The 27,282-nt window shown below is 40.5% G+C and overlaps 1 protein-coding gene across 1 annotated transcript; it reads left to right on the top strand.

Annotated features, from left to right (window-relative positions):
• The first annotated feature begins 1,141 nt into the window (after positions 1-1,141).
• Positions 1,142-23,730, top strand: RIPK1 (receptor interacting serine/threonine kinase 1). Its single transcript, XM_065628822.1, has 12 exons — positions 1,142-1,244; positions 5,767-5,978; positions 7,633-7,786; positions 8,246-8,383; positions 10,709-10,937; positions 11,783-11,932; positions 13,212-13,288; positions 16,511-16,592; positions 18,824-19,387; positions 21,012-21,083; positions 21,781-21,933; positions 22,868-23,730. The coding sequence occupies exons 2-12, from the start codon at positions 5,827-5,829 to the stop codon at positions 23,152-23,154; spliced, it is 2,058 nt and encodes a 685-aa protein (XP_065484894.1). The 5' UTR covers positions 1,142-1,244; positions 5,767-5,826; the 3' UTR covers positions 23,155-23,730.
• The last annotated feature ends 3,552 nt before the right edge of the window (positions 23,731-27,282 follow it).

The raw sequence follows: 27,282 nt of genomic DNA, 5'->3' as shown, positions 1-27,282 counted from the left end.
ACTGGGCCATGAACTCCACAGCATCCATGGGTCACCATGAAGAATGCAGCTGTTCTCTAGAAAGGAAAAGGTCATGGCAAAGAGCGGAGTCATTTGTCATTGCCATAATTTCTCTAGAGGAAAGGCAAATGGATCAGTCTTATCTGAAGAAGCTGTATTAACCATTATTTCTATAGTAGAACAGTTTTCCTAATGAAAATAATAGAATATATTAGTTATGGAATCTTCTTTGCTGTTAGGATAATAACAAACTAGATAAAATCTGTCAGAGATGCCCTGGACACAACTAACCTCTATAGAGCAGGAAGATGGACTAGATGGTTTACGGCTGTCCTTTTAGGCTATGTATTTCTGTAGCTGTTTGTAGGACTGTTATCTGTTACAGTTATTCTGCTGACAAACAGAAACTCCTTCCTGCTCCACCCTTCCTGAACAAAAACCTGCCTCTTTGGCACCAAAACCACAGCAAAGAAATGCATTTCCACCACGCACTAAACCCCCAACTGTGGTCAGTCTCCGTAACTTGACCGGGTCCATTCATGTGTTGTACCACGCTCACACTTGTGGCTGAGCACCGGGAGCTGACTCCTTCCCGGTCCGGCGGCTCCGCAGCTGCCTCGGGATGTGGCGGTGCAGGCGGGCGCTGGGTACGGCCACCCGACAGGCTCGGGCGGGCACGGCTCACACAGAATGTTAGGGATTGGAAGGGACCTTGAAAGATCATCTAGTCCAATCCCCCTGCCAGAGCAGAAACACCTAGATGAAGTTACACAGGAAGGCGTCCAGATGGGTTTTGAATGTGTCCAGAGAGGGAGACTCCACAACCTCCCTGGGCAGCCTGTTCCAGTGTTCTGTCACCCTCACTGAGAGGAAGTTTCTTCTCAAATTTAAGTGGAACCTCTTGTGTTCCAGTTTGAACCCATTATCCCTTGTCCTATCACTGGTTGTCACCAAGAAGAGCCTGGCTCCATCCTCGTGACACTCACCTTTATATATTTATAAACATTAATGAGGTCACCCCTTTTCCCGGTGGAGGGCGCGCGTTATGTCGCACAGACCGAGTCACTTCGCAGCCCCATGAGTGGCAGCACTGTGAACGCCCTTGAGCGAGACGCAGCCGCCTCTTCCGAATAGGCGCGGCGGCTGGGCGGGCCGGGGCCGGGACCTCCTCCCGCAGCCGCGGGGCACCCGCCGGGTCCTCCCGAGGGAGGCGGCAGGACGGAGGAGAGCGGCCCGCGGGCACGGTAAGGCACAGCGGACTGGGAAAGGGGGTGTTGGGAGGGAGACCTGGGCTGCCACGCCGAAATCGAAAGCTCCGCGTCACCCCTATGTCGCGAAAGCGCCGCTGCTGCGGGGTCTGAATCCCGGGGAGCTGCCGGTGCCGGGCTGGTGGGATGACGCGCTCCAGGGCGAGGTGACCCGGTGGGGTTGCGATGCATCCCGCCCCCTGCACGCCGCCGGAGGCTTTGGGGGGGGTCGCCTGGCCGCCGGGGAAGAACCCCCGGAACGCCACGACGGGAAACTGTGCTACGGGGTGGCGGTGAGTGCGAGGAGAGGCGGCCTCGGCGGCAGAAAGCCGCCGGAAGGAGGAGGAGAACATGCTGAGTCGGCCAACGAGGAACTAGGCGGAGAAAACCCACATCAGGGTTTCCCGGCCTCGCATCTCCTGCCGATACCACCGCCAGCGGATGCATTCGGCGCTGCCCGCGGGGTCCAGGGGCTGAGCTCGGCCTGGCCGGGAAGACACGACACCGGGTCGCCCGTTCCTCCGGCAGCCGCGGCGGTACGGGGTGCCTCTGCCGAGACAGCCTGCTCCAGTTCCCATATAGGAACACACATTCATGTGGCCACTGCTGTCCTAAACCAGAACTGTGACACAGTTGTATTGGTGCAAGCCATTGCGCCCCCATCCCCACTTTCTGCCCTCCCTCTGCTTTGGCCCTATGAAATACCTTTGCTTCCCTTGTCTTGGGCTCCTCCTTGCGTTCCCGGAATGCCTAATGTAACCTACTGCAGATCTGGCACAGATATTTGCTTTGCTGTTTCCAAAAGAAAAAAAAAAAAATCCTTCCTCAGTGAAAAGATGCAGTAACTGAAAAGCCCGAGCCAGAAGGGAAAGGTTTAGACAGAGTGGGTTATGAGAGTTACAGCAAGAGCTGAGACGCACTGGTAGCTTTTGAAACATCTTCTACACATGCACTATTTTTTTCTTCAGCTGCAGGAGCCCTTCCATTTTGCTCCTCATGTTACCCATATCAGTGATACCAGCTTTGGTTCCTGTTTGTTTTCCCTTCTGTTCCTAACTGATAACTAAGTGGCCAGAAGTTTTGGTGTTTGCAAACCTGTTTCACTTTCTCTGATTATGTCTTGTAACATCTCTCAAGATCTGTCAGTATGATTAGACCAAAAGGGCTGCAATTACTGTGTGACCTTTTTCCATACTCCTGTGCTAATGCCCTCAGCAATCCTCCTTAGCCATGCAGGCTACATCAGATCAGTAACAAATCATTAGAACAGAGCAAACCACTTTTGAATGGTGATCAGGCCTGATATGACCTAATGACCAGGTCATGATTCTTGGGAGTTTATGTGCCCCTTGGGGGTCAGAGAGGAGAACGTAACTATGTTGTTGAAAAAAACAGTTATTATACTTTTATCCCTCTCTAAAGAAACCCCAAACATTGGTGAGCCAAAATCCCTCTTTTTTCAACCAGTCTTCAAAGTTTTCATAGCACGTTTTGGCACTTGTTAAATATGAATCCACCCCATCCTAATACAGATCTTCAGAATAGCATATTTTTAAAATTGCTTTATATTGCTGTCTTTAAATCTGTACCAAGTATACAGATGAGGGTGACCTTATTGAGCACAAATTAACCCCTAGAAGTATGCGTAGCTTGTGTAAGGTTAGACTGAACCAAACCACAAAATTTCGATTTCCTTAACCACAGATATACAGTGTATGCGCTGGTGTATCACAGGTGCTAAGGATCCATTTGAATCACTGTATCTCAATAAAAAGCAGTAAACTTGGAATGTATTTGAGCCTTTGAGCTTCCCTTCTTGATTTCTGTATCATCTGACATTTCCAGGTAACATCAGCCAATACCTCATGTTAGATAGTATAATGAAATCAGTAGTCTTCGCTGAAAAACTTTGCTAGAGATTGCTTTCCTGTGATATCTATCCTACAAAAGCTTTGAGTTTGAAATAAGTCTTAAGATCAAAGAGCTTTTACTCAGAGTACCTCACTACTTGGTAACAACAACAGAAAAAAGTAATAGCATCCTAATAGTAAAGCATGCCTGAGGAGGGTTCCTTCCCACCTTATGAGAAAATTCCCTCTCATGAATGTTACCCAACTCATTTCAGCATCTGTCTCATTGTTTCAGAAGTTATAACTTCTTCTGAATTTCCAAGCTTTCTGGTTATGGTGATTATATGTTGCTTGATAGGAACAGGTATTAGCAAAGTAAATAGGAACAAGGTCCTGTATTGTTGGAGTTTGAGGCAGGGCTGTTTTTCCTCAAGTTCCATGGTATTGAACAGCAACCCCAAGCTTTCAATAGTATTAATGCAACTTTAGAGATTCAGCATTCAAAAATACACATTTAATTTGCATTCACGAGAAGAGCACATGCAATTCTTATAAGAATAACTACTACCTAGATACATAATTATTGTTAGCATGGAAAGATTACCACAGATATGTGACTTTGAACCAATTCTTGAAAGGGAGACCCCAGATAAAGAAGCAAGATTGTAGTTAAAGTCTCACAACTGGACTCAGGCCTTCATACCTGTGATACCCAACTCATCTGCACAACAGCCAGTAACATCACACCAAGAAGGCCAGAGAACCATCACCAGAAACTTACAGGGAGACAAAAGCTCACCTGTGAGAGCAGCAGCGGGTATTCTTTGCACTGCTATGAGTCATTTATTACCCAGCTATTTGATTAACTCTAAAGGAATTAAAAAACACAAACAAAACCAATCCCCTCCTCCTTAACAACTGTATTAGGCATAGCAGAGCTTACCTTTTTACCAAACAAATGCAGCCATATCCTCAGTCCTGTGCTCATAACACAGGCTAGCACTCCAGCAAAACAAAATTTGCGTCCTTTCAAAATCAGGAAAGCTAAAGAAGAAAACTCTGAAGAGAGCGCACCATTTCAGATGTAGAGAGGATGTTCCTTGTCAATACAACAGCCCACAGAGTATTATATACACTTGGAAGGGGAAGCTCTTGCTTTCTCTCTTCTACAGGCACAGCTTTTTCTTTTTCTTTTTTTTTTTAAATTAAGCTTATTCTTCCCTATTTTGGCTTGTCACACTGATCAGACAATTTCCAAATCTGCGCATAAACATCTCTCTTCCCTCAGACACCTACTCTCTACAGATGCTTTCACTACCTCTGCAGTTCCCAGGCTCCAGAAAGAGGCTGTAGTAATCAGACTGCAGCTGATGTTCATAACAACATTAAGCAATCTTTTCAATCAGAGATTTGATGATACTGGTGCAAAGCAGTTTACAGGAGTTAGTAGTCACTTGCTGGTCTGAAAAATTTGGAAATCCCTTTGCTACACTGTTTAGAGCTCTTAATTACCCAAATGAGCCAATCTACTGCTGCTAGTGGCACTTTGAAATGATGCCTTTCTTCCAGCTCTGCGTACCTGCGTTGTAGTCACCCCAAGGGGAATAGAAACTGAACAGCCCTGCCTGCCTTTTGACTTTACCTTTTCTCAGCAAACTCCTTACCTGATGTAAGGTGCTTAAGGTAAAAAGTTCAGGGAGGAAAAAAAAAACAAACCACAACACAGAGCTTGTGGCTTGTGCCTGTGCTAGAAATGCAGCTTGCTGGCATAAGCCAAAGGTACTGTCTGTCTAGCCTTTTTTTAAGGTTTTACCTCCTGAGAGACATGTTAGGCAAGTAACCATCACAGCTTTATCAAAGGCTTAAAATTATTGTGGCATCCACTGGGGTTTACTTATCTACCCATTTCATAGGCTCCCCCAAGCTCTCTTTTTCTTGGTGCACTTAGGAGATACTGCAAACCTTCAGTTTCTTTGTTCCTCTTTCTTTTTGAGGGGCAGGGAAGAAGTTGCATTATATCCCCACCACAGTCCTTCCTACCATTTGTTTGCTTAAACTCGGAGAGCTATGAAAATAAGTTTCCCACGGAAGCTTGGTTCTTTGTTTCAACATCCAGAGAAACCTTTTGTTTGTTTGTATGTTTGTTTGTTTTAAGCTTCAAGCAAACTCCGTAGAGCTAGATTTTCAAAGATGGCTAAAAAGAAGCTTGGAGTTACATAGGTATCTGGGCACCTGACAGGCCCATGTTCAGGCAAGTCAGAAAATGAGACACCTATCAGAAGCATTGGACACTACATGCCTTGGGGATCATGGCCCTTGATTTTTCTGGGTTTCAGTTTTTGCACATGTTAAGTGTAGGGACAGTACCAATCTACTGCATATTATATGGATAAAAACTATTTCTTAATGGCACTTTGAGATCTTCAGGTGAAGAAATGGTTTTACATTGACTTATTAATAATATAACAGAAGTGGATTGACAGGATAAATCATAGTGATCTTTAGGGATCTGATGCTGTGAGCACCACAGCATCTTCAGTTTCAAATGGAGGCCCTTTGTTCCTAAGGGTCGTGACTGTATACACTTGTGTCCCGCTCCTTACATAGGCGCTTATTTAGTGGAACACCTAGATGCTTGATAACAACACTTTTCTTCCTTTATACTACAGGTCCAGAAGCACAAGGATATTGTATTTTGTTTTGATTGTTAAGGCACAAAGACTGCAAACATGTCGCTGGAAGATATCTACATGAACACCCAGGATTTGCTTGAAAAAGAACAATTAGATGCTGGAGGATTTGGAACGATTTCTTTATGCTTTCACAAGAAACATGGATATGTAGTATTAAAAAAAGTGTATACAGGACCCCAGCGCACTGAGTAAGTTACAGATCTTAGTTCTGATTTTTATCTTTCAGTTAGTCTGAGGAATCCTCTAAACTCAATGGAGATAAATCTAAATAAAGTGTAATAATTTCAGATCTTTGGATCCTACAGATACTGTATGGGGGGAAAATACCTTAAGACAATACTAGCAGCTGTCCTGCAAATTTTCCCTTTTTCCCTCATGAGCCAACTTTTTTAGTTTTAACTCATTGTTCCAGTGAAGTTTCTGTTCTCTGTTGCAAGGTAAGCACTACTGTGAATTGCTAAGAATCAAGTGGACTCTTGCACACTTAAGGAATTGCAGGAACTCAGTGGGCACACAATATTTTCAGGCTTGCAGATCAATTTTCAATACAATTCTCCAACCATACAGATCAATTTTCAATACAATTGTCCAGCCATAGGTGTCCACTAAGAACTAAACACACATGAGCTATCAGCAGGACTCCAAACCCACATGTATAATACCAAAACTGTAACCCTCTCTCCCTTGAAAAAATGCAGAGTGAGCCAAGCCAACTGATTTAGTTCAAGGATTGAATTAGCTGTTGATTTCAGTAGATTCAGGTCACACTGCAGCTCTGCTACCTCTACAATCCTAAAACTGTCGCATGAGTCATCCACTAGAGAGAGACAAAAACCCACGTTCTTCTAGTTTGGGTCATGATAAATAAATTAACAGAGATTTTATTTTGCCAGTGGAAAGCAAATTAAGAGATTCTACTAGTTTGCAGACTGCAGTGACAGTCTGGGATGAACAGTTAAAACAGACAAGCCTGCAAAGTTTATTTTTTGCTTTGTATTTTACTTTCTCACTATATAGGTTCATAAGTTTGTTATTCCTTAAAGTATTGAACCAAAAGTCTTAAGCATATTTATAATTGAGCCTAATGCAAACAAAACAACCACTTTCTTCTCTAGTACTACAGAGGAACATAGAGGGAGAAAGCAGTTTCCTTTTAAGTCACAGAGTAGGAAAGCATTAGCAAGCAACATGGTCTTACGATTTTCTTACATCCTTTTGCCTAATGGTTAGAACATCAGCAATAGTAAAAGTACCACCCCTTCTTCTATTTAATCTGCGTACCTGTGACTATTGATGGGTTGTACTAAGGCCCAGGTAAAGAGTTAGGCTTTGAATTCATCCTAAACCAGTAATCATTAGTAAATGTTATCATCATCCAGTATGTGGGTAGATTCCCTGTAATAAATCCATTTTGAACGTGAGCATGAATACCAGCCCTTTGGGAAAGAGACCTGCATAGTTTCCTGTACAAGAAGTAGTGGGGCTTGTCTTAATCCTCCTTGTCCAAAGGCTCTTTCAGCCTTTGATCTCACCCCAGTTCAGGGATCTGGAAATAACACAACCAGCACTGCACCCACAAATATACTTTCTGAAAAGCAGGCCTTAAAATCAGGCTGAGCAGACAATCTCTGTGCAAGACCTTTGAGTACTGACTTAGAGAATAGAACCTGGCATGAATGGAGCTGTATGAATTCAAAACTAGTTGAAGTTACGGTTCCTCTTACAGTGACTATAGGGTTGTTGACATTTTTGGCCATAGTTTTCATTATGAATCAACAGCATTTTCATCCCTGTGGTCTTTCTAGCTTGGCACCTAAGTTCCGTGTAATTTCTGTTTTACAGATATAATGCTTCCCTTCTTGAAGAAGGCAGGATTATGCGCAGACTGCAGCACGACCGTGTCGTAAAACTACTAGGTATAATTTTGGAAGACGGAAACTACTCACTCGTGATGGAGTATGTGAACCGGGGGAACATGATGAAAGTGCTACAGAAAGTGAGCAGTGAATTGCTTCATCCCTTGCCATTCCTTGGGGTTGATAAGATGCTTGAAAGGGACAGGCTGCTACTGCCATCTCCAGAGAATGGACTCTTTCGTTTCTCATTCTCCTTTCTGTATTAAAGAGTCATGGGCAGCCCTGCCTTCTCTAGAGATGGCAGGGGACAACTATGGCTTTCCTGCACATCACAAATGAGCAGACCACACTTATAGGTTCAAAGTTATAGGAGTGTCTGTAGAGATATGTAGAGAACTTGCTAAAGAATGCTTTTGTAAATATAGTGACTCTAGAATTACTTTAATGCAAAAATTTAGATCTAAGAAGGACCGTAGTTCTTTTTTACCATAGCTTGAACAGAGGTACTCCTGGGACTGAGAAGAAACTTTTTTAAAGACTGTTTTTGATGGTTGTAGTAGCATTTTTTAATAGATAGTACTACTTGTTCTTTGTTTTAGGTCTCACTGCCTTTGTCAGTGAAAGGACGTTTCGTGCTGGAGATCACAGAAGGAATGCTCTATCTGCATGAGCAAGGCTTCGTACACAAAGACCTAAAACCAGAAAACATCCTTGTGGACATAGATTTCCACATTAAGGTACTTGTTAGAACGTAAATGGAGAGAGCTGGTGATTTGGGATGAAGAACCCAGTTCAGCCACATTAGTTAGTATTCCTCATTGCTAGAGGAACACCTTTGTGGTCTACCGAGCTCTCGCTAAGTGTGTTAGCAGTGGATCACTGAACTATGGTGGCCTGTACAATCTCCAAGCCTGAGATTTGCATGATCCTCCCCCAACTGTGAAAAAAATCCACTAAGGTTGTTAAAAAATGAATAACATTGTTGAGAATTAATGAACTACAAATAACAAAACAGCTAGAAAGGATAAACCTTAACACATAGAGATTGAAACAAAGTAGAATGTCTTATGGATCACTTTTTTTGTCCTCTATTGCTGTAATTTATCCTCCTGTCTTTACCTCCTCCTCCTTTTTTTCCTTCTTTTGCCTATTACCTTTTCCTGTTTTGTCTCCCTCTTTTTCCCTTAGTCATCATTTTTAAATGACAGCCAGCAGCTACAAAAAAAGCAGCAGGAGACTACTTCAAAGAATGGTTTATAAGCCTGTTCCAAAGCCCTCCTATTAACTTCAGTGGGGTTTTGGATCAAGACACACAGATACACAGCCTACTGCTGAATAAACCTCAGTAGAATTCGCAGCAGTACTCATCAAATGTCCTCTCTGGTCAAGGTGAGTTGCAGTTTAAAACTACAGAATAAATTCCTGTTGAGAGAGCTCTGATATTTGATATTTCTCACACATAAATTAGTGAGAAGTTGTTTGACAAGGTTAATACAGTCATAAGTCCCAGTACAGTATGAGCAGCTTGCAGATAAGAGGTATAAAATATCTTTTTTGCCAAAAATAAAATTAAAAAAAAAAAAAAATCACAATCTGGTTTAAATGTAAATTTGATGGGTTTTTGGGTTTCAGCTTGCTTATATGGACAGGACCAAACTAGGCTATCATCACACTGCATGACAAACTGAACTGGAATCCAGGATCAAATTCAGAATCAGATAAGACTTCCTTAAGCAGCTTGAGCAAAAGTATAATTTAAGGCAGCTGTTGTATGATCTATCTGCCTGAATGGATCTAACATCGTCAATATTTATAAAGGGAAATAGTTGTTCTAGGAAACTGCAAATATACTAAGATTTATATCTTCCTCAATCACATTAGACCTCCTCTTACTTGTAGACATGAACTTGGACTCCTTCTTCCTCGGCAGGATGTCACATTTTCCTCTTCCTCTGAATACATGACCTCTAAATTTAGCCCAAAGCTTTAGAAACACTAGAGAAACAATAAGCTAATTAGAGGCAAAAAGAGATAAAAGCGAGCTAGAAGTGAGGCAAGGCGTCACCTTGTTTTATCTGAAGTGATTTTGTTACATGACTCTCTGTTTGACGGCTGCCTGTGACTGAGAGGCAATCCCATTTTCTTCTGTTTTCCCTCTCCTGTTGACCTCCTGTTCCCTTATGTTAGCACTGATGCTATAAACTGACCACCCTGCACTGGTCTAGGCAGCCAAAGGAGCAGATTATTATTTGCCTTGTTGGCAGTGCTACCCTTCTGTTGGGGAGCACTTGGTTCAGCAAACTGGTTGAGGGCCTTGCACGAGGTCTTCCCAGTGTCAGGTAGGTGTCAGTGCTGGAACAGGAGGAGCAGAGGGAGCACATAACAGGAGGCTGCGGGGACAGGAGGGAAGGATTACTTTCTTCACCATCAGCCGTTAGTCTAGTTGTAAAACTGCACCCTAAGGTTTTGGTAATGTCACCTTGTCTAGCGCACAGTACCCAAGTATCTCTGCTCTATCTTATTCCATTCTATCCTTTTCCACATCTCTTTGCTATACACATCACATCATTTTAGATCCTCTTCCTCTCCCTCTCTGTAGGAAAATCTAAGGAAGTTGAGTTAAATGGACTCTGAATGGAAAGGGCAGTAAGGGAGGAGGGATATCTGCCCATGTCATAGATTACCTCTGGATTTCAATCCTAGCTTATTCTCATGTGAATCTTCTGCAACAAGCAGTGCAATCAGATCTTGAAAGTGATTGTTAATCTGAGCAAAACCAAACTTCTTTTTTCCTTACATTGTGGAATTGTTCCAAGTGGGGTTAAGTTAATAATGAAGGTTCAGCCTAATGGTTCCCAGTTGGCAGTGATACTTTATTTAGGCAAAAAAACCCCATGAAACAGCAAATAGTTTGTTTTCCTTTCTTGTAGTTGCATTGTTTGCAATGTTTCATTTTTAGATGAGTTACTACCAGCTATTCATTATAAAATTGAGCACTGCGTGAAATACTTGTTTATCTCCTCTTCATCACAGCACTAGCTCTGATTTGTCTCATTTTTCAGATTGCAGATCTCGGTGTTGCCTCCTTTAAGAACTGGAGTCGGCTGACCAAAGAGGAGACTGTCCGACAGAAGCAAATCAAAAGCACTTGCCAGAACAATGCTGGGACTCTTTTCTATATGGCCCCAGAGCATTTACGCTGTGTTAATGTAAAACCTGTGGAGAAATCAGATGTTTACAGCTTCGGTATAGTGATCTGGGCAATTTTTGCTAACAAAGAGCCATACGAACGTAAGTTACTTCCAAAAGGATGCTATCATAAAATTAAGTTACAAATGTTAAGCATTTAAAAGTATAAAATTAAGATCAGTAGATTAAATTGCCTGTGCCCAAGAATAGCACCAGTTGGGCACCTCATGGCCGGTAAGAGGCATTAGTTGTCCATGCTTACAAGTCAGGAATGATGCAAGAACGTCTGAATTGAAACGCAGGCATGAAGCAAATCTATTTACATCCACATGGTGTGGGCATAAATCTGCATTCACTGACAGAATTAGACAAACTTTGCCCAGGCCAGGATGAAAACTTTGAGCTACGCTGTTTCTTGAGGTGGTCTAGTTACGTGTGGTTTTTCTTTTAACAGAAATGGTCCCACAGCCAGTTACCGCTTCTCAGCTGTGTGGTGTGAGTTTCTCAACATGCATTAATGTGCTCATGTAGAGCAATAGGAGCAGGCTTTGGAATTCCAAAGGAATGTGTTTATCATTTTAAATGGATTTTTTGCTGACTGAATGGCTAAACGTTGCCTGTGTGGCCATCTTTGTGCTCATAACCAGTGCAGAGCATAACTGAGATTCAGGTTCTAGAGAGCTAAATCTGTTACCCTTACTCACACTGGGCATGTCTTGCATATGAAAGTAAATCCATTAACCCTAAAATAAATCTCTAATCCTTGGAAGTTAGGACAGTGGATTCAAATTCACCAATGTGAGCGATTTTTAGCTGTAAATCAGGCATCTTTATTTGAAATCTTCTTTTACATATCCACAAACACACAAGGAGCTGCTTCACTAGTTCTTCCTACAGAGAGGTAGCAAAACCCACGATCAGGATCTGATAGGAAATTTATTTTTCAGATTGTATAAATGAAGCCCAGATTTGCTTTGGCATCATGAATGGAAACAGACCAGACATAGAGGAGATCACTGATAAATGTCCAGTGGAAATTATTGATTTAATGAGACAATGCTGGGAGCAAGAGCCAGAGAAACGACCAACCTTTGCAGGTAAGGCATTGCTTTGAGATTCTTTTTGTTCTGTATCTGTCAATAGTTTGTAATGCAGCAAAACAAATCGGTGTTTTCCTCTTAAAATACAAATTTTTGCTTTGAAAATAGAAGTATGAATTCACATGACCAGTAAAGCCTGTTCCCTGTACCCTGACTAAAAATAGGATTTGGTCCAACATTTAGAGATTTGAGAAATACTAGTGAGTGGATGGAGCTAAGACACATTATGCCTGCTGATAATTTGCCTTCAGCATAGCATAATCTTCCTACTGAAATGGACAGAAAAGCTAATATCAAGGGACATAGCATATCGTGGCTATGACTGAGAAAATACCCTATTGAAGCTAGCTTCAAAAGCTGTCCCAGTTTAGCCTTCCATGAGCAATGCAACAGCCTTTGACTAACTAATCATCCTTTTGTATGGTCAGTTCCCAAAGCACTTGCAGTCAGTAAAAGTCTTGACTGAATGGTCTGGGAAGGAGACTTAGAGCATTCAGCAAATAAGTCAGAAGTCTTTATCTCCTCTTGTCTCTTGTTTCTGTCTCAATATGTAGTGTCAAAAAAACCCCAAACAAACAACTCCGAGCCAAAAAAAAAACCCCACCACAAAACAGCAAGAAAAAAAAACAAACACCAACCCACCAAAAAACCTCCTACATTTAACAGGAAATTGAGGATTTAGACAGGGACGCCAAGAGCTTCGTATACAACAAGCATGTACTCAATACTCCGAGGAAATGTGCATACCAGAAGAAACGCATCTACTGTTTTCATATTTAACCTGCATAATCTACCGCTAATGGATTGAGTTTATGCTTGCACTGGGTCTTGGCTTCTAGTTTTCCCATACGCAAAATACTGATATTTTCCACATTTGTAGATTATTTCAGTAATCCTGTCTCTGTTAAAGACAGAGTATTTGTTTATCAGATAGCTGGATGCAATTGAATGCATTTTATTTCTTAAAATGTGGCAACCAATCCTTTGGCCAGTCAAGTTAAGGAAAGGAGCTGTCAGACACAGATCATAAACAGAGAGCTTTGATCGTAAAAAGCAACACAACAACCAAACCAAAAAAATAGAAATCATCCTGTTCTTGTTACTATATTAAGGCTGAATGAGCCATGTGAACAGATTCCAAATGTATGTATAATTTTCCTGTTTCCGACTTCATACAAGTATTTATTCAATCCTTATCCATCAAAAATTTTAGCAGTATAAATCACACTTATTTTCCATTGAAAACCATGTTCACTTAGTTATTTTCTTTTTGCAGAAATTTGTCAAAGATACAATCCATTTTACTATCAAAATCTAGGAAAAAACATTGAAGATGATCTGAAGGAGTTAAAAGTAAGTAACTTTCTAAACATTTTATATTGTCAGTTCTCCTCAACCCCACTTATGTACAGATTCTGCCACTTGGAGAATGGTCATGCTTGACTGACCCAGTTTCCTTCTGTGATAAAATTGCTGGATTTGTGAATGAAGGGAAAGCAGTGCATGTCATTTACCCCAATTTTAGGAAGATTTTCAACACTGTCTCCCAAAATATTCTTGTGTCCCAGTTTGGATGTTACTGTCTGGATGGGCAGACTGGAAGGCGAGTCTCAGAGGGTAGCAGATAATGGGTGCTACTTCACCTGGAGGCCAGTGACAACTGCAGTAGTGCTGGCCTCTGCTACGCTGGGACCTTCTCTGGTTTAGTCCTTTATCAGTGACCTCAGGGAAGTGATGGAGCATGGTCTCATATGGTGTGCAGGTGACACCAAACTAGGAGGACCAGTCAATACAGTCACAAGGGCAAGGCTGCCAGCTGCAGGTAGGAGGAATGGGGTGACAGAAGCCTTGTGAAATTCAGAAAGGACAAATACAATGTGCTGCACCTTGAATAACCCCTGACTTCAGTGCCAGCATGGGGCTGCCTGGCTGGTGAGCAGCACCGCTGACAAGGACCTGGGGGTGGTGGTGAGCAGCAACTTGGGCATCAGGAAGGCCACCAGCATCCTAGGCTGTGCCAACAGTGTCACAGGCAGCAGACCTGCTCAGCACTTTTTAGTCCTGCCATATGAGATGTGGCTGAGGGACCGGGGCTGTTTGAGCCCAGACATGTAATGGTTCTGAGGGGACATAAACTCTGCATAGGTAGGGGCAGGCTGCTATTTATTGAGAAGATAGAGCCAAGCTCTTCACAGCAGTGCATGGTAGGAAGACAAGAGACAGTGGGCATAAACTGAAACAAGAGAGATTCAAACTGGATATAAGAGGAAAAAAAAACCAACACTTTTCCCCATGAGGACAGCCAAGCAGTGCAGCAAGTTACCCAAGGAGCTTGTTGAGTCACCATCGTTAGAGACTTTCAACACACAACTGCACAAAGCTCAGAGCTACCAACTCTGATCCCATAAGTGATTCTGTTCTGAGCAGGAGGTGGGCCTGAGGTCCTCCAAGATCTGTTCCCACCTGAGGGACACTCTGGTTCTATGCTAATACTTCGCAAAAGCTCCTCAGATTTCCATTAAGTCTCACTCATGAAATAAAATGTTATTCCTAGAGATTCAAAAGTGGCAGAATCCGATTTAGAATAAGCATAAAAAACTCCATAAACTATTGGTAATTTTTGTCCTTCATTCTGGTAGTATCTAACGAGTCCCACGGTGTTTGAGACCAGGAAGCTATACCACAGTAATAACAACAGGGAAAATTTGAAATCACATGTTTTTTCTGAGTGTCCCAGTTGGTTTCTCTTACTTTTCTGGCTTGGTTTGTAAATTATGATAAAAAGAGTGATTTCCTGACTGGAAATAAGAGGATGAGAAGTTCTTGAACAATTGGGCTGATTATGGAAGCTTTCAATTACAGATTTTATCAATTCACTCACTTCAGTAGTACTGACAGCTATCGGTGAGAACTCCTGGCATTAGGGGCTTAATCTTTGCAGTGAAGTGGGTGTCAGAAGAGCACATACCCAGTTATTTTAACTAAGAAAATAAAAACAACTTCCTTTGTGAAACCGTTCATTTACAGTTCTCTTTAAAGTGCTTCCTTCTGGCACCCAGTCTACAGCTGTGGAAATGAAAGTTTCTGGTTTAGAGAACATGTGATGTTTATGAAGCACCAGTGACTGTTCAAAAAAGCAATAGAGTTTTGCAGAATGAAACAGGTGAAGCAGATTTCCTGGACTGATTTGACCAAACTTAAGTCATGACATGAAGTATATACATCTAATTTATGATAGCAGCCCCAAATCAGAATCATGGCCAATTATACTAGCTGCATTAGCTCTCTGCAAATATACCTCTCAAATCATAGGGACCGAAGGACCATTTAGAAAGTGGGCCATGTGTCTATTACTTTCTCAGGAAGTAAAGCCTTTGTTCCGATCAGGGCACAAAATGTGAATACAGCATCCAAGGCAAGTCAGTGCAGTGAACTACTAATACAGTTTCCATAACACCATGAGCTAGAGGATTTGGGCGCAGCGTTTTCCCCGTCCCCCCCATCAGCAATCACGGAAGCAGAGTCCACAGCCTCCTAACTATAAGGACCATAGAATCACAGACTGGTTGAGGTTAGAATGGACATCTGGACGTCATGTGGTCCAACTCCTATGCTCAAGCAGTTCAGTTACTCAAGTAAAATCTAAGGACCTAAGGTTATAATGTGCTTTAGAATGTCATCTTTTGTTTTCGCAAGGGAGTAGATTTTTTGGGGGGAAGAGATGGTAGTTGTTGATTTTTAATCTGTGAAAGTACTTCTTGCATTTAATTAAAAAAAAAAAAAAAAAAAAAAACCACCACACACACACCACAAAACAAATCCTACTTTTAGAAATTATTTTACAAGTAAGAAGCACTGGGGGGAAACTGAGAAATAATTTTTCCAGGTAATTTTTTTTTTTACTTCCAGTGAATTCTGAATAATGAATAATCAAAAGAATAGAACAGGAATGGATTTTGCCTTCACTCACAGTGAAGTGAGGATAAGGGTGTACAGAAGGGAAATTGTACTATATCTTTCTGAAGATTTGCTCTGAACTCCTTGTTCCTAATACTCTTTGTAAAAGTCAATGTGACCATACCTGAGAATGTGAATCTTCTTCCTTGCCTCTCCCCTGTTGATGAATATACTTACTAAATATAAATCCACAAAACAGAATGCACATTTGCTACCTTTACCTCAGCAGCATCCTCTCATACAGATTGCTTGCAGAAAGTCTAGTCATTAAGTACATGACAGACAATCAAAACCATTCTGTCTGAATTAAGCTCATGCTGGTATTGGTATACTATGGTATTGTTTGGCCAACTCAGAGTATTATAATATATATTGCAGTTGAATTGCAGTCCTTCCTCCCTTCATTGAAGGAAGGATTTTGTCCACCTGTAGCAACACAATGGCTATTTTTTGTCAGGCTATGCTCTCTGTGACAGCATGGGATCTCTTCCCACAGATTCACAGAATCTGTTCAGGTCACTTCACTGAGAAGCTGTGCTGTGTCCTACCCTACAGGTACTCCCTTTGGTTAATCTTTTGCCTATAATAACTTGATCATTTGCTCTTCCTTATGTGCAGCAAGAGTCAGATGATCTGCTGAACAGCATGCAGTCCCTTCAAATAGATGCTGTACCAGAAGATACCAGTAATGGTCAAGTAGGTAAGTCACTTACTAGCACATCATTATTCTGTGTATTCTGCCAAAGATAAAGTTGTGTACATGTACAAAGTAAGTAATCTCATCACTAAGGGGTTATGGAGAAACTCAATTGTTCAGTTCTTCATAGAGAAGTGTAATCACTGAAGAGATTAAATTTGCTCCCTGAAGTCATACTTACTGTTTCAAATTTTCCACAATCTACAGTTTGAACCCATTTAATTTTACATGCTTCTGCTTTCCTCTCCCATTCCAAAAAATTTTGTCGAACACTAGACTTTTCAATTGTCACTGTGATAATTACTTTTTGTATTTGATCTTTCTTCCCATCCTTTCAGTCATGCCAACTGCTTGGTCTGTAGGCTTTAATTTCATGAAGACTTTCCTTTTTCCCACTCCAGCCTTTCTTGTGAATTCTCTGGATATGACCAGGGTGCATAATTATAACATATTCCTTTGTTTATGATCTTGCTCTGTGGAATCTGAGGAGTACTAATAGATTAATTTTCTCTCGTATTTTCTAAAATTCTTGGATCAGTTGCATGTTTCATGTTTTTTGGAGAGCTGCCTCACTAATACATGATGATAATTACAGTTTTGTAGTAGTGTATCTGGAATTCTTTTACCAAAATTTCTTAACGGCAAAGGATATAGGATCATATTTGCAACGCTGATTTACAAGGAACAATATCAAATTCAGTAGAAAGACAGTCTTGCTAAGTTTTCTCACAGCATCTGAAAGACATTATTAAATTAATGATGTTAACCTGTAACATGCAACTAATAAATCTTCCCCAAAGCTAGGTTTGCCATAACTATTCTTCAGTAGAACTGATGGACTCAGTAGAGCAGCCCCACTGCTATATTTTTAAATGAGTATAGTTGTATTTCCTTAGCAGAAATAATCATGTATGACTGCAGCAGATTAAGATGCTGTTCTGGTTTAAGTATGGAATGCTTTTTTGTAAATCTACGCTGCAGGAAGATACTATCTTGACAGCCTGTCTGTCAAAGTCAGGTTTTTTTCTCCAGTCAATGGGCATTACACACAATGCAGTAGTGAAAGATATCCCACGGGATCTGTTCATACACCTCAAGTGTGCCCTGGAGAATGGATGCCATATAGTTTATACTAATACTGAATTGCTAATAGCTGTCACTTTTGATGAGGTTGTTTCTGTATTAGCTTATTCCTCCCACTTCCTCTCTAGCAGCAGTAACAAAAGAAGCAGAGTGAGTCAGACGGAAGGTGTACTAACATACAGCTGTCAAAAGGGACTAATTTTGGTCCTGCCTTATATGGACTGAATTCATGTCATTTGGAAAAACAAACAAAACCACAAAACAGTTCACTGGCATTATCTGAGCAAAATAGAAGGACAAACATACACTCCAATTTTACAGTGGTCTGTAAGGGTCCCTTGCTTTAGGCAATGTACCACATTTTCTAGACTACTATGAAGCTTTCAGAACTTTAAGAAAGCATCTGTAGACCTACCCTTAAAAACACAAGAATAAATAGTAACAAGCAGATTTTTACATTCTTGTTTAGCTTTGGAATGCTGCAGCATGATCCAGATCATAACTCAAGACTGAAGTAGAGCTTCCTTCGATAGTAAGAATTAGTTTGAAAGATGTAGATGTCACAGATTATTTTATCTGGTGGGTGTTACTTGTAAAAATGTATTCTTGAGGACTATGAAGAATAAACTAGATAGAAAGGACGTGTAATGAAATACCCAGATGAGGTATTTTACATAGTCATTTGCAAATGTGACTTTAATGACAAATTATTTGTGCTGTATGAAATAATACCTTTTACAGTGGTTTTATTTTCCATCCTGTTACACTCCAATTTTGCACTGATTAAACTCCAGTTAGTGCTGGTTGAGACACACTAGTAAATCAGACCCTACAAATGCCTCAGTGGTTGAGAACTTGATGTCAATATAACCAGAGTGTGCAGTGAATTCTGGCACCACTTGACTAAGTGAGATTTTGACTCTGATAACTTAAACAAGCCTGTACTTTCTAGATAAAAATTGGTAATACTTCTCAGTAAAAGTATTCCGTAAAATAAAACACAGCTTATGCTGGAAGTAACATTGTATTTTCACCTTTTATATATTACCGTAATATTAAAGGTAAATTAAATAGATTCTATAGCATCATTGCAAAAAGTTATATACTTGCATTTGGATGTATTTCAAATATTTAATTTTCCTCCCTTTCAGATCAGCCTAATTCTCTACACAGCTCTCAAGGTCCCATGACCAGTCAGATTAACGAAGCCCTGTTCGCTGCTTCCCCGGAGAACCAGCCTGTTGAGAGCTGTGAGACCTCATTTACATCTGCTGATAATCTAGAAAGAAAACTTCAGTGTGAATACGACTACCATGTATTTGGGAGCCGGATGGATAAAGCTGTGCCACCTGTAGTATACACCCCTGAAATGAGAGAGGAAGAAAGGAGACGAAGAGTTTCCTATGATCCATTTGCAAAGTCATTTCCTACTCCTCAATGGAATGAACTGTATCCAAGAGCTGAAAAAATGGGATCAAACACTAATCCGTATTATTGGCCACAGCCAGCTGCGATAACACCGAAACAGGGAACTGTAGATATTTTCTATGAGCCAAACCCTAACAGTTTTCTAACGGGAAACACAGGGGGTCACTATGGATTGTGTCCAGCCAGTACCTTTAGCCTGAGTAAACCTCCTGTGCCTGAATCTGGCCCAAACCTGCCATCACAGACCAACACAAACTGGTATCCTAAGAATGCAGATGCAGATACAGGTAAGATTCCTCCTCCTCCAACACCTATGTTTCTAAAAATACACTTGTTCTCTGAAACTGAAGTGGACAAGAGCGTTTTGCAGTTTATGTAGCAATGACCTGCTTATTGCTAACAGTTGATCTGTGATATAGCAAAGGTGAATTTATTTCGTGAAGTTCTCTTTGTTTACTTGAAGTTAATTCAGGTCACTAAAGTACTCTAGCTTTGACTTCATTATGCTGCTTTCACTGATTTCTGGCTGTCAACTTCAAGTGAACCATTTCTGAAGCATCAGCATAATAGAGGAGCTTCAGATCCAATGCTTAACTCTTCAGCTACCAACCATCTAAAAGCAGACAGCAGATAATGCTACAGCAGCTACCAAAACCAAGAGCTGCTAGCAACAATTCTAGGAAAGCAATGGAAAACTTTTGTCTCTCAAAATTGTAACATTCATACCATAGGTTCTGCTTGTGCAGAAACAACATTTGTAGCATTTCAGAAAAAAGATGGCTATTTTTAGCTTGATTTCCAGCATGAGAAGAGCCTCCTGAGTGGAGGGAACTGAGGCTCTTAACTGGTTTCTCTAGAGGGCTGTGCCTGGTGCTGACAGGGGGCTTCTGTCAGTATTTGCTAGTGAGCTGTGGAGTAGAAAGGTATGAGACAAAGGAGGAAGAGAACACTGAGCATTGGCAAAAAGTATAAATAAATGGTAACTAGAGGCCTGTAAGTTGGAACTTTTAGAAACTAGAGGTATCATGAGATACATTAGCCTGCTTCTAAACATTTGATATTTTTAGTATGGCATTCCTTTCCAGATAGTGTCACCCCAAAAAAAACCCAATGCCTAGCCGTTCACAGACAGAATGCTACAAAGGTGTTACTGTGTTAAATTATTTGTGCAGAGGCTGTGATTAGTGATTTATGTGAATTTATTTACTGAAATGAATCTGAGAGCTGTCATGTAAGAAGGCAGGGATTAGAACTGTCAACATAGCTAATAAAGTGTTCTGTCCAAAAGCAAAAAAAGGAAACAGTTATTAGTGTAGCAGATATCAGTTTGGGATGCAGAAGAGCTTCCATTGACTTGTTGGGTGCCCATAAGCCAGTCACTGTTCCTGCCCTATCATGAGGTGCAGAGCTTAGCTGTGGGTATCCAGATTGATTCCTGCCCCAGGCATGAAGTTACATCTGTGGTACCACAGAAGATGCAGGGGCCGGTCACAAGCAGCCTGTTAATACAAACTGCAATTAGTCTCAGCAGTAGGAACACACTTGGGAGTTTGGAATTTTCCAGTTTCAATGCCTGACATGAGGCAGCACAGTCCATAACTGTGGTGTGCTGTGGTCCCGCATTGCCGTCTACTAGACAGGGATTTATACACCCATGTGGAAGCTCATTGCCTTCCCTGCGATCCAAGGATGGTCAAAGCTGTTAGTCACTGAGCAAAACCACAACAAGGTCATTGCTTTAAGTAGAGTTATTCAAGGAGATACAATCATGTTAATTAAAAAGCTTCTCATCTCTTTGTATTTAAGAGCACAAGCTAGGTACTGTTACAAATACAGCAGTCATTTTTAAGTACATTTGCTTTTTTATTTACATAATGCTTTTGGCACCTTTTGTTTTCCCTCTGTGTTTAGGTAACAAGGATTCCACTTCTTTCGTAAAGGGAACTTTTGCATATTATCCAGCTGCATCCAGACTAAGCACAGGTAAGTGCTGTAGCCTTCATCTGTCCTGGTAGCCAACAGCTGATCAGTACAGCAAAAAACTTCAGGATCTTGAAATAATTTATGTTATTCTGTAATACTTCTGACCACAGCTGAAGTTATCAGTACCAGTATGTAAAATAATTCCCATCTCTAGCAGGACCTGTAAACAACGTTAAACTTGTATTTGATGGATCAAGGACAACATCTTATTTTATGTAAAAGAGCTTTTAAAAACATAAAGGCATTGCAAGATCTCCTGTACACTTAAACCAGTCACCTCCTTGGTTTAAAAATCAGGTTGCTGTGACGCTACCCAACTCCCGAACCACATATGCCTTTGGAACACCTGGCCTTTCTCACTCCGGATTTTTAATACAAATCTCTAGCTGCAGGCTTCACACTGATCAGCCTTCCTTGGGGCACAGGTCTCTACAGTTTAGCTGGTTTAAACCCCTGAGATGCTGTCTTGTTCTTCAGGCATTGGTAATATATGCTCCTTTCAAGCTGTGTTGTTTGGAGCACCCTGAACTCTTTAATTAACCCTTGCAAGGTTTGTCCAGGTTGTAAGTGGTTTACAGGCACAAAGAAAACTTGAAATACCAGGTTTCCCTTAGAGTCTTTAGATGATGAGCCACATGTGATGAGCAAGAAAAGTGTAAAGGTTGTTTATAAAATTGTATTAAATTCCCTTATACAGAAGAGTCAGTCAAGTACAACATAACTAACAGTTCTGGAATTCAAATTGGATCCTACAATCACATGAAGATTGAAGAGCAAAATCATCATATAAGCACTTCTCCTGTTCCTACAGAAGCAGTTTATACGCATTATGAAGCAATGGGTATATTTGGTAAGAGAATATCTCCTTAGTTTTGATGTATTCTCCCCATTTATGTATCTGAGAATCATTTGGCTTGAAAGTATCATTTTGTATTAAAGTAGTACAGCTTTCTCCCTCTCATGCTTGAGAAACAGCTGTTTGAATCCCTCCCTAATACATACTTAACAGTGTATAAAAGAAGTAGGGGTTTGTGCTAATACTGTTCTGTAATACCATGTACCTCATTTGTCCTGTAGTTTCATGACCTCTTACAAGATCAGTACAAGTATGGATGTATATGCGTCAAGAACAAGAGGAATAACAACACTCAAAGTGGTAGAAGCAAGGCTACAATTGGTGGTCCTCACCCGACTTATAGTTTAAATCGTAGACTATCCCGAGTTGGAAGGAACCCATGAAAATCAAGTCCAGCACCTGACACCACACAGGGAGGCCTAAAAGTTAAACTGTGCATCTAAGAGCATTGTCCATACGCTTCTTGAACACTGACAGAGTTGTGGCCCTGACCACTTCATCTGAATAGGAAGATTTTGAAATTGAATTTATATTCATTGGTCAATACCAAATTAAACTACCCCTGTGTATTCTTAAGTAAACAAACTCATAGTGTCCCAGAATATAAAACATATCATACAGACATCAGTCAGCTGTATAAGAACTCTAAGAAGGAGCTTTTCAATTTTGCAGGTTTGAGTAACAAATTATGATAGCCTCAGATCAAAAAGCAAGTCCAGCAACTGACCTGTGAATACACGTGTTGTGACTGGGCCTTTCTTTCCCGGCATCACTGGGTAATACTGCCTCCATGAAACCCACTTCTGTTTGTGTCACTAAAATTCTGTCTCTTGATGTTACCAATAAATAGGAGAAGACAGGTGCAATAGCGCAAGGAGCAGAAGAAATGTTAATCAATGCCATTTGCTTATACTCTTTCTTTTTGCAGACAATACTACTGTCCTGACTGAGAAACATCTGAATCTAGTGAGAGAAAATTTGGCTAAACAGTGGAAGCACTGTGCTCGTAAACTGGGCTTCTCTGATCCCGAGATTGAAGAAATTGATCATGACTGTGAACGAGATGGACTAAAAGAAAAAGTTTACCAAATGCTAAAGAAGTGGGAAATGAGGGAGGGCTCCAATGGCATCACAGTTGGAAAGCTTGCCAAAGCCCTCTTCGGCTGCCAAAGACTGGATCTCCTTACTGGTTTGATGCGAATCAATGAGGAATAAGTTGACTGAGAACTGGGAGAAAATGAGGGTATTTTTTCCTGAAGGCCTTCCAATAACAAGTAATAACTCTGAACAGACTTTCTAGAGCTCTCCTTTTTGCACAGACTTTTTGGAACACATTCCTTCTGCCAAGCAGTTTTCAGTGAATACTTCCAGTAAATCAAGAAGTTTATGTCAAGATAATTGGTCTTCCAGAGGATAAAAGAAAATAAGCATCTTCCTTCTGAATAAAATGATTGTCCAAAGATAATAACAACTAAATGCAATAGTAATATCAATTGAAGGAGAAGGTGTTATACAAAATTTCTAGATTCTATCCTGAAACATGCTGGTACCCTTGTTCAGTTCTGAACAAGTGTGTTGTTTCAGAAAAGCTAATATATCAGCAATAATGTGTGAAATACTGACTCCTTGAAAAACCTGAACAGAAAACAAAACAAACTTAAATCTTGCCAGAAGTGCCAATACTTACAAAAGTACTATCCCAGATTGCTCTAAGTGAATATGGTATTTTTTAAATCTTTTTATACTCTTTATTAAATACAGATGTCTGGAATAATGCAAAAAAAAAAAATCAGTGTGAATAAAAGCAAAAATGATTTTTGGCTTTAAAAGTATTTAATTGATAAAATATTCTTCTTTCACAGGTTAATATTGCATTAGATTTTTACATTGCTTGTTAGAAAAGATTTTACATGATAAGTTTCTCATCTGCTTTGTGAAATATTAAAAAAATAAATTCAATCATTATGCAATCCAAAGTAAAAACTTGGGAACATGAGACCTTTGGGAAAGGGAAAGTGCCTTGTTACCACATGACAGAAGGTGCATTCTCCTATTCATTCGGGAGGCTCAGAGCATTACTAGCTCCTGAATCTCTGAGGCTGCACTTAGACTAGTAAAATTAAACGTGCCTATGAATCTTCCTGGGTGCTGAGGTTAACTGGCATGCTGCAGCCTGCTGCCAGGATAGCGAACTCTTTAAACATCCAAAAATTTGTGCAAGGGCTATTTGACGGTGCTGAAGTTGTGTCAGGGAAGACTGGAATAGCTCTGTTGTGTAGGTGATGGTATCCCAGTGCCTGGGAATGTTCATTCCAGTCTAACTTCACAGTATTGACATAATCTCAGTACGCAAGATCCATGAGAGAGTTACTGAGCTGTAAATTTTTGTGTCCTAAGAATAATTATGCCAAACTCTTCCTGTGAAGGATGATTCCTCCTGCTTCCATCAAATTTACAAATATTTCCAGCAGATGTTTTGGACTACGTCATTCTTTATGCTACAGAAAAAGTGTTCATTAGCTTCTGCTTATTGTCAAAAAAAAAACCAAAGAACAAAAAACAAACACAACAATCTAAAAAAGTGTAGTTAGAATGGATTTCTGCTCTTTGATGCAGCAGCCACCCTTTAGTGGAAGCAAAATGAAACTGGAATCATAGCAAGCACCAACATATTTGTAACCTTTAAACTTACTTAGCACAAGGCAATAGTGGAATGGCCCCCAAAATGGAGAGTTTAGCAGAAATCAATACAATTATTATGTCATCCACCCAGATGCTGGAGCCTTTATATAGTTACTGTTAATCTGTGCTAAAACCCATACTTGCCATTGAGGCTATCTTGAGGTTTATCAGTATAAAATAGTAATAAATATTACTGTGGTATGACTTAGAAACATGCTAAATTTTCTATAAACTCTGGAGTATAATACATAAGATACACCATTCTCTAGTATAATAAGCATACACTTTATGGAAATAATAATTTACTCTTCTTGAAGCAGATAGAGAAACACATGGGAAGGGGGAGTCTTCTCCTCTGTCTCAGTCCACGGAGTTATTAATACAACCACCAGCTACTATGTTACTTCATGAAATAGATTTGTAAACAGATCTACAAAGTCCGTTTACATTCCAAAAAGGTTGGTTTCACTGTATTGCTACATCAATTCCCTACCCTCCGTTTCCTTAAAGTCTCACATATGTATAGTCTTTAAACAACACTCTATTTTCCCTCATGAGTTCCTTGTCTTATTTGGTACACAAAATGAATCATGATAATTTAATGGACATACACTAAATGCTTCATTTTCTCTTTATTAAAGAAAGCAAGCCTGGGCCTTATGCTCTGAAACAACAACAACAAAGATGTAGAACACAGACATGAAGCATCTCAGAACAAGACTTAGGCATAGGGCAGTCCTAGATCTTTAAAGTGAGATGTGGGGGATGTAGGCCATTTTGGCTTTGATGCTGTCAAGTCCAATTCTAAATTATTGCTCATAGTTCAGGTGACATTGTAGCTAGTATAGAAAACAACGACAAAACTGAAAGCTAGTGACAATCTCTTCCAGTACAATGCTTACAGAACTCAGTCACAGAGAAGATTCAGCTTCCTGGGCAGAAAATATAAAGTACTACAAACTCTTTAGTATAATGTGGAAAACCACATAATAGGACCCAACACCTGGAAGCTGCAGCCAAGCATGCCAAAATTATAATACATATTTAATAATAAGGATGATTAACAACTGGAATAAACTACCTAGGGAGTTCATGGATCTTATTGATATATTTTAATTAAGACTGGTCTTGTTTCTTAACATGGATATAGTAAAAAACAAAGCTATAGGTCTCAATATGAGGTTAACTAGGTGAAATACAAAAGATAATGGTGTACAACAGGTCCAAAGAAAAGAGTTAGGGCTCTCCCCAGCCTAAAAATTTACAGAAACGTTAAGGACGGCAGAGAGAGATCAGCTAATATTAACTTACTGAGTTGATTTTGATTTTTTAAAAGCAACATATCCTGACGTCAAAAATGCAGGAAAATAATGGGACCAAGGAAGAAAGAGGGAGATGTATTATGGCACAGATTAGATACCCTTCGCTGTAAAAGAAAGAAGAGAAAGGACAGAACAGTAATTTCACATCAAACTGGCAAGTTATCAGCCTCAAGGACAGAGGTCACAGTAATGCAGCAACCTTACAGAGATTTTTCATAAGCTGAGTGAGGTGCAAGGGAGAAAAAGGCTGTGGGTTGCAGCAGCAGACCTCCTTGAAGAACCTATACAGCAGGTGAACTCATCCACTTATGCACAAGGACATTATGTTTTCCCATTTTAAGAGGGTAAGAGCTTTGAGACTTTAGATCATGGTCTTACTGCTAGCTGAGTTCTGCTCACAGAAAGCACTAGGTTAAGATATGAAAGAGTTTCCTTCCTAGAATTCTTGTGTTCCTTGGAATCACTTGCTTTTGCTTTCTCTTTTACTCTAGGTAACAAGTCTAGGAGCTTTTTCTGCAGAAGCAAAGCTAAAACACTGTTTAACAGCAAATTATCAAATACCATTAAAGTACAGCCTCCACCCTGTGGCTACAGTTACCATTACACAGCAGCCAATTTGTGCTGAAATTCCTAGGCACAGGGAGGACTATAGTCCATGTAATTCAGAGCAATGTATTTGGTTAGTTTTGTTACTATGTCCCCATTAACAGTGTACAAGCAGGTAAGAATTCTGTGGAATTTTTACTCCTTCCAAAATAGTTGCTAAATAATACAAATTAATAATACTGAATGAAAAACTCAGAGAAGACACTGTTGTAAGTATTTGATATGTGAACTTTGAACTGAGCTGGCAACACGCAGCTCCTGTTCCTCTGTGGCCAGTTTCCAAGGAGAGACAATACTCAAGAGCTCAGTCTCTGACTGATCAAGCAGCCTTAAATAAACTACATCACGTTCCTCCAATGGATTTTTCATCATTATACTACAACAGATGAAAACCTTAGTTCAGCCTTGGAGGCACATGGAAAATCTGAGTCTCTGAAACTCACCCAGCCTTGTACATGGTGAGAAGGAGCTACAGGGTAATAAAAAAGGATCATCCAGCGAAAGCAGGGTCACAACAGAGCTCACTAGCACTTGGGAGGGCTTTTTTCACTGGATCCTAGTGCCCTCTAGGCATTTTTTCCACCCTTTCCTCATCCCAGTCTCTACAGACTACAGAAAGTGCTCCTTGCAGCACTCCAGCTTTCCTTCCTAGCATACCAATGAGCATCAGGAGTCAGCCAACTGATGCTCTTTTGTTCCTCACCACAAAACAGCAACTAGAGAAGGTTCAGCT

Source organism: Caloenas nicobarica, chromosome 2 (genome assembly GCF_036013445.1).
Source record: "Caloenas nicobarica isolate bCalNic1 chromosome 2, bCalNic1.hap1, whole genome shotgun sequence".
In the NCBI taxonomy this organism is placed as follows: domain Eukaryota; kingdom Metazoa; phylum Chordata; class Aves; order Columbiformes; family Columbidae; genus Caloenas; species Caloenas nicobarica.
The sequence above is the reverse complement of the archived record's forward strand: the minus strand, read 5'-3'. Positions and strand labels throughout refer to the sequence as shown.

Excerpts from the sequence above, each read along its gene's own strand:
- RIPK1 (XM_065628822.1), top strand. The coding sequence starts at position 5,827 with ATGTCGCTGGAAGATATCTACATGAACACCCAGGATTTGCTTGAAAAA. Across the intron at positions 5,979-7,632 it reads ACAGGACCCCAGCGCACTGA|ATATAATGCTTCCCTTCTTG; the intron begins GTAAGTTACAGA and ends TCTGTTTTACAG. Across the intron at positions 16,593-18,823 it reads TACCAGTAATGGTCAAGTAG|ATCAGCCTAATTCTCTACAC; the intron begins GTAAGTCACTTA and ends CCTCCCTTTCAG.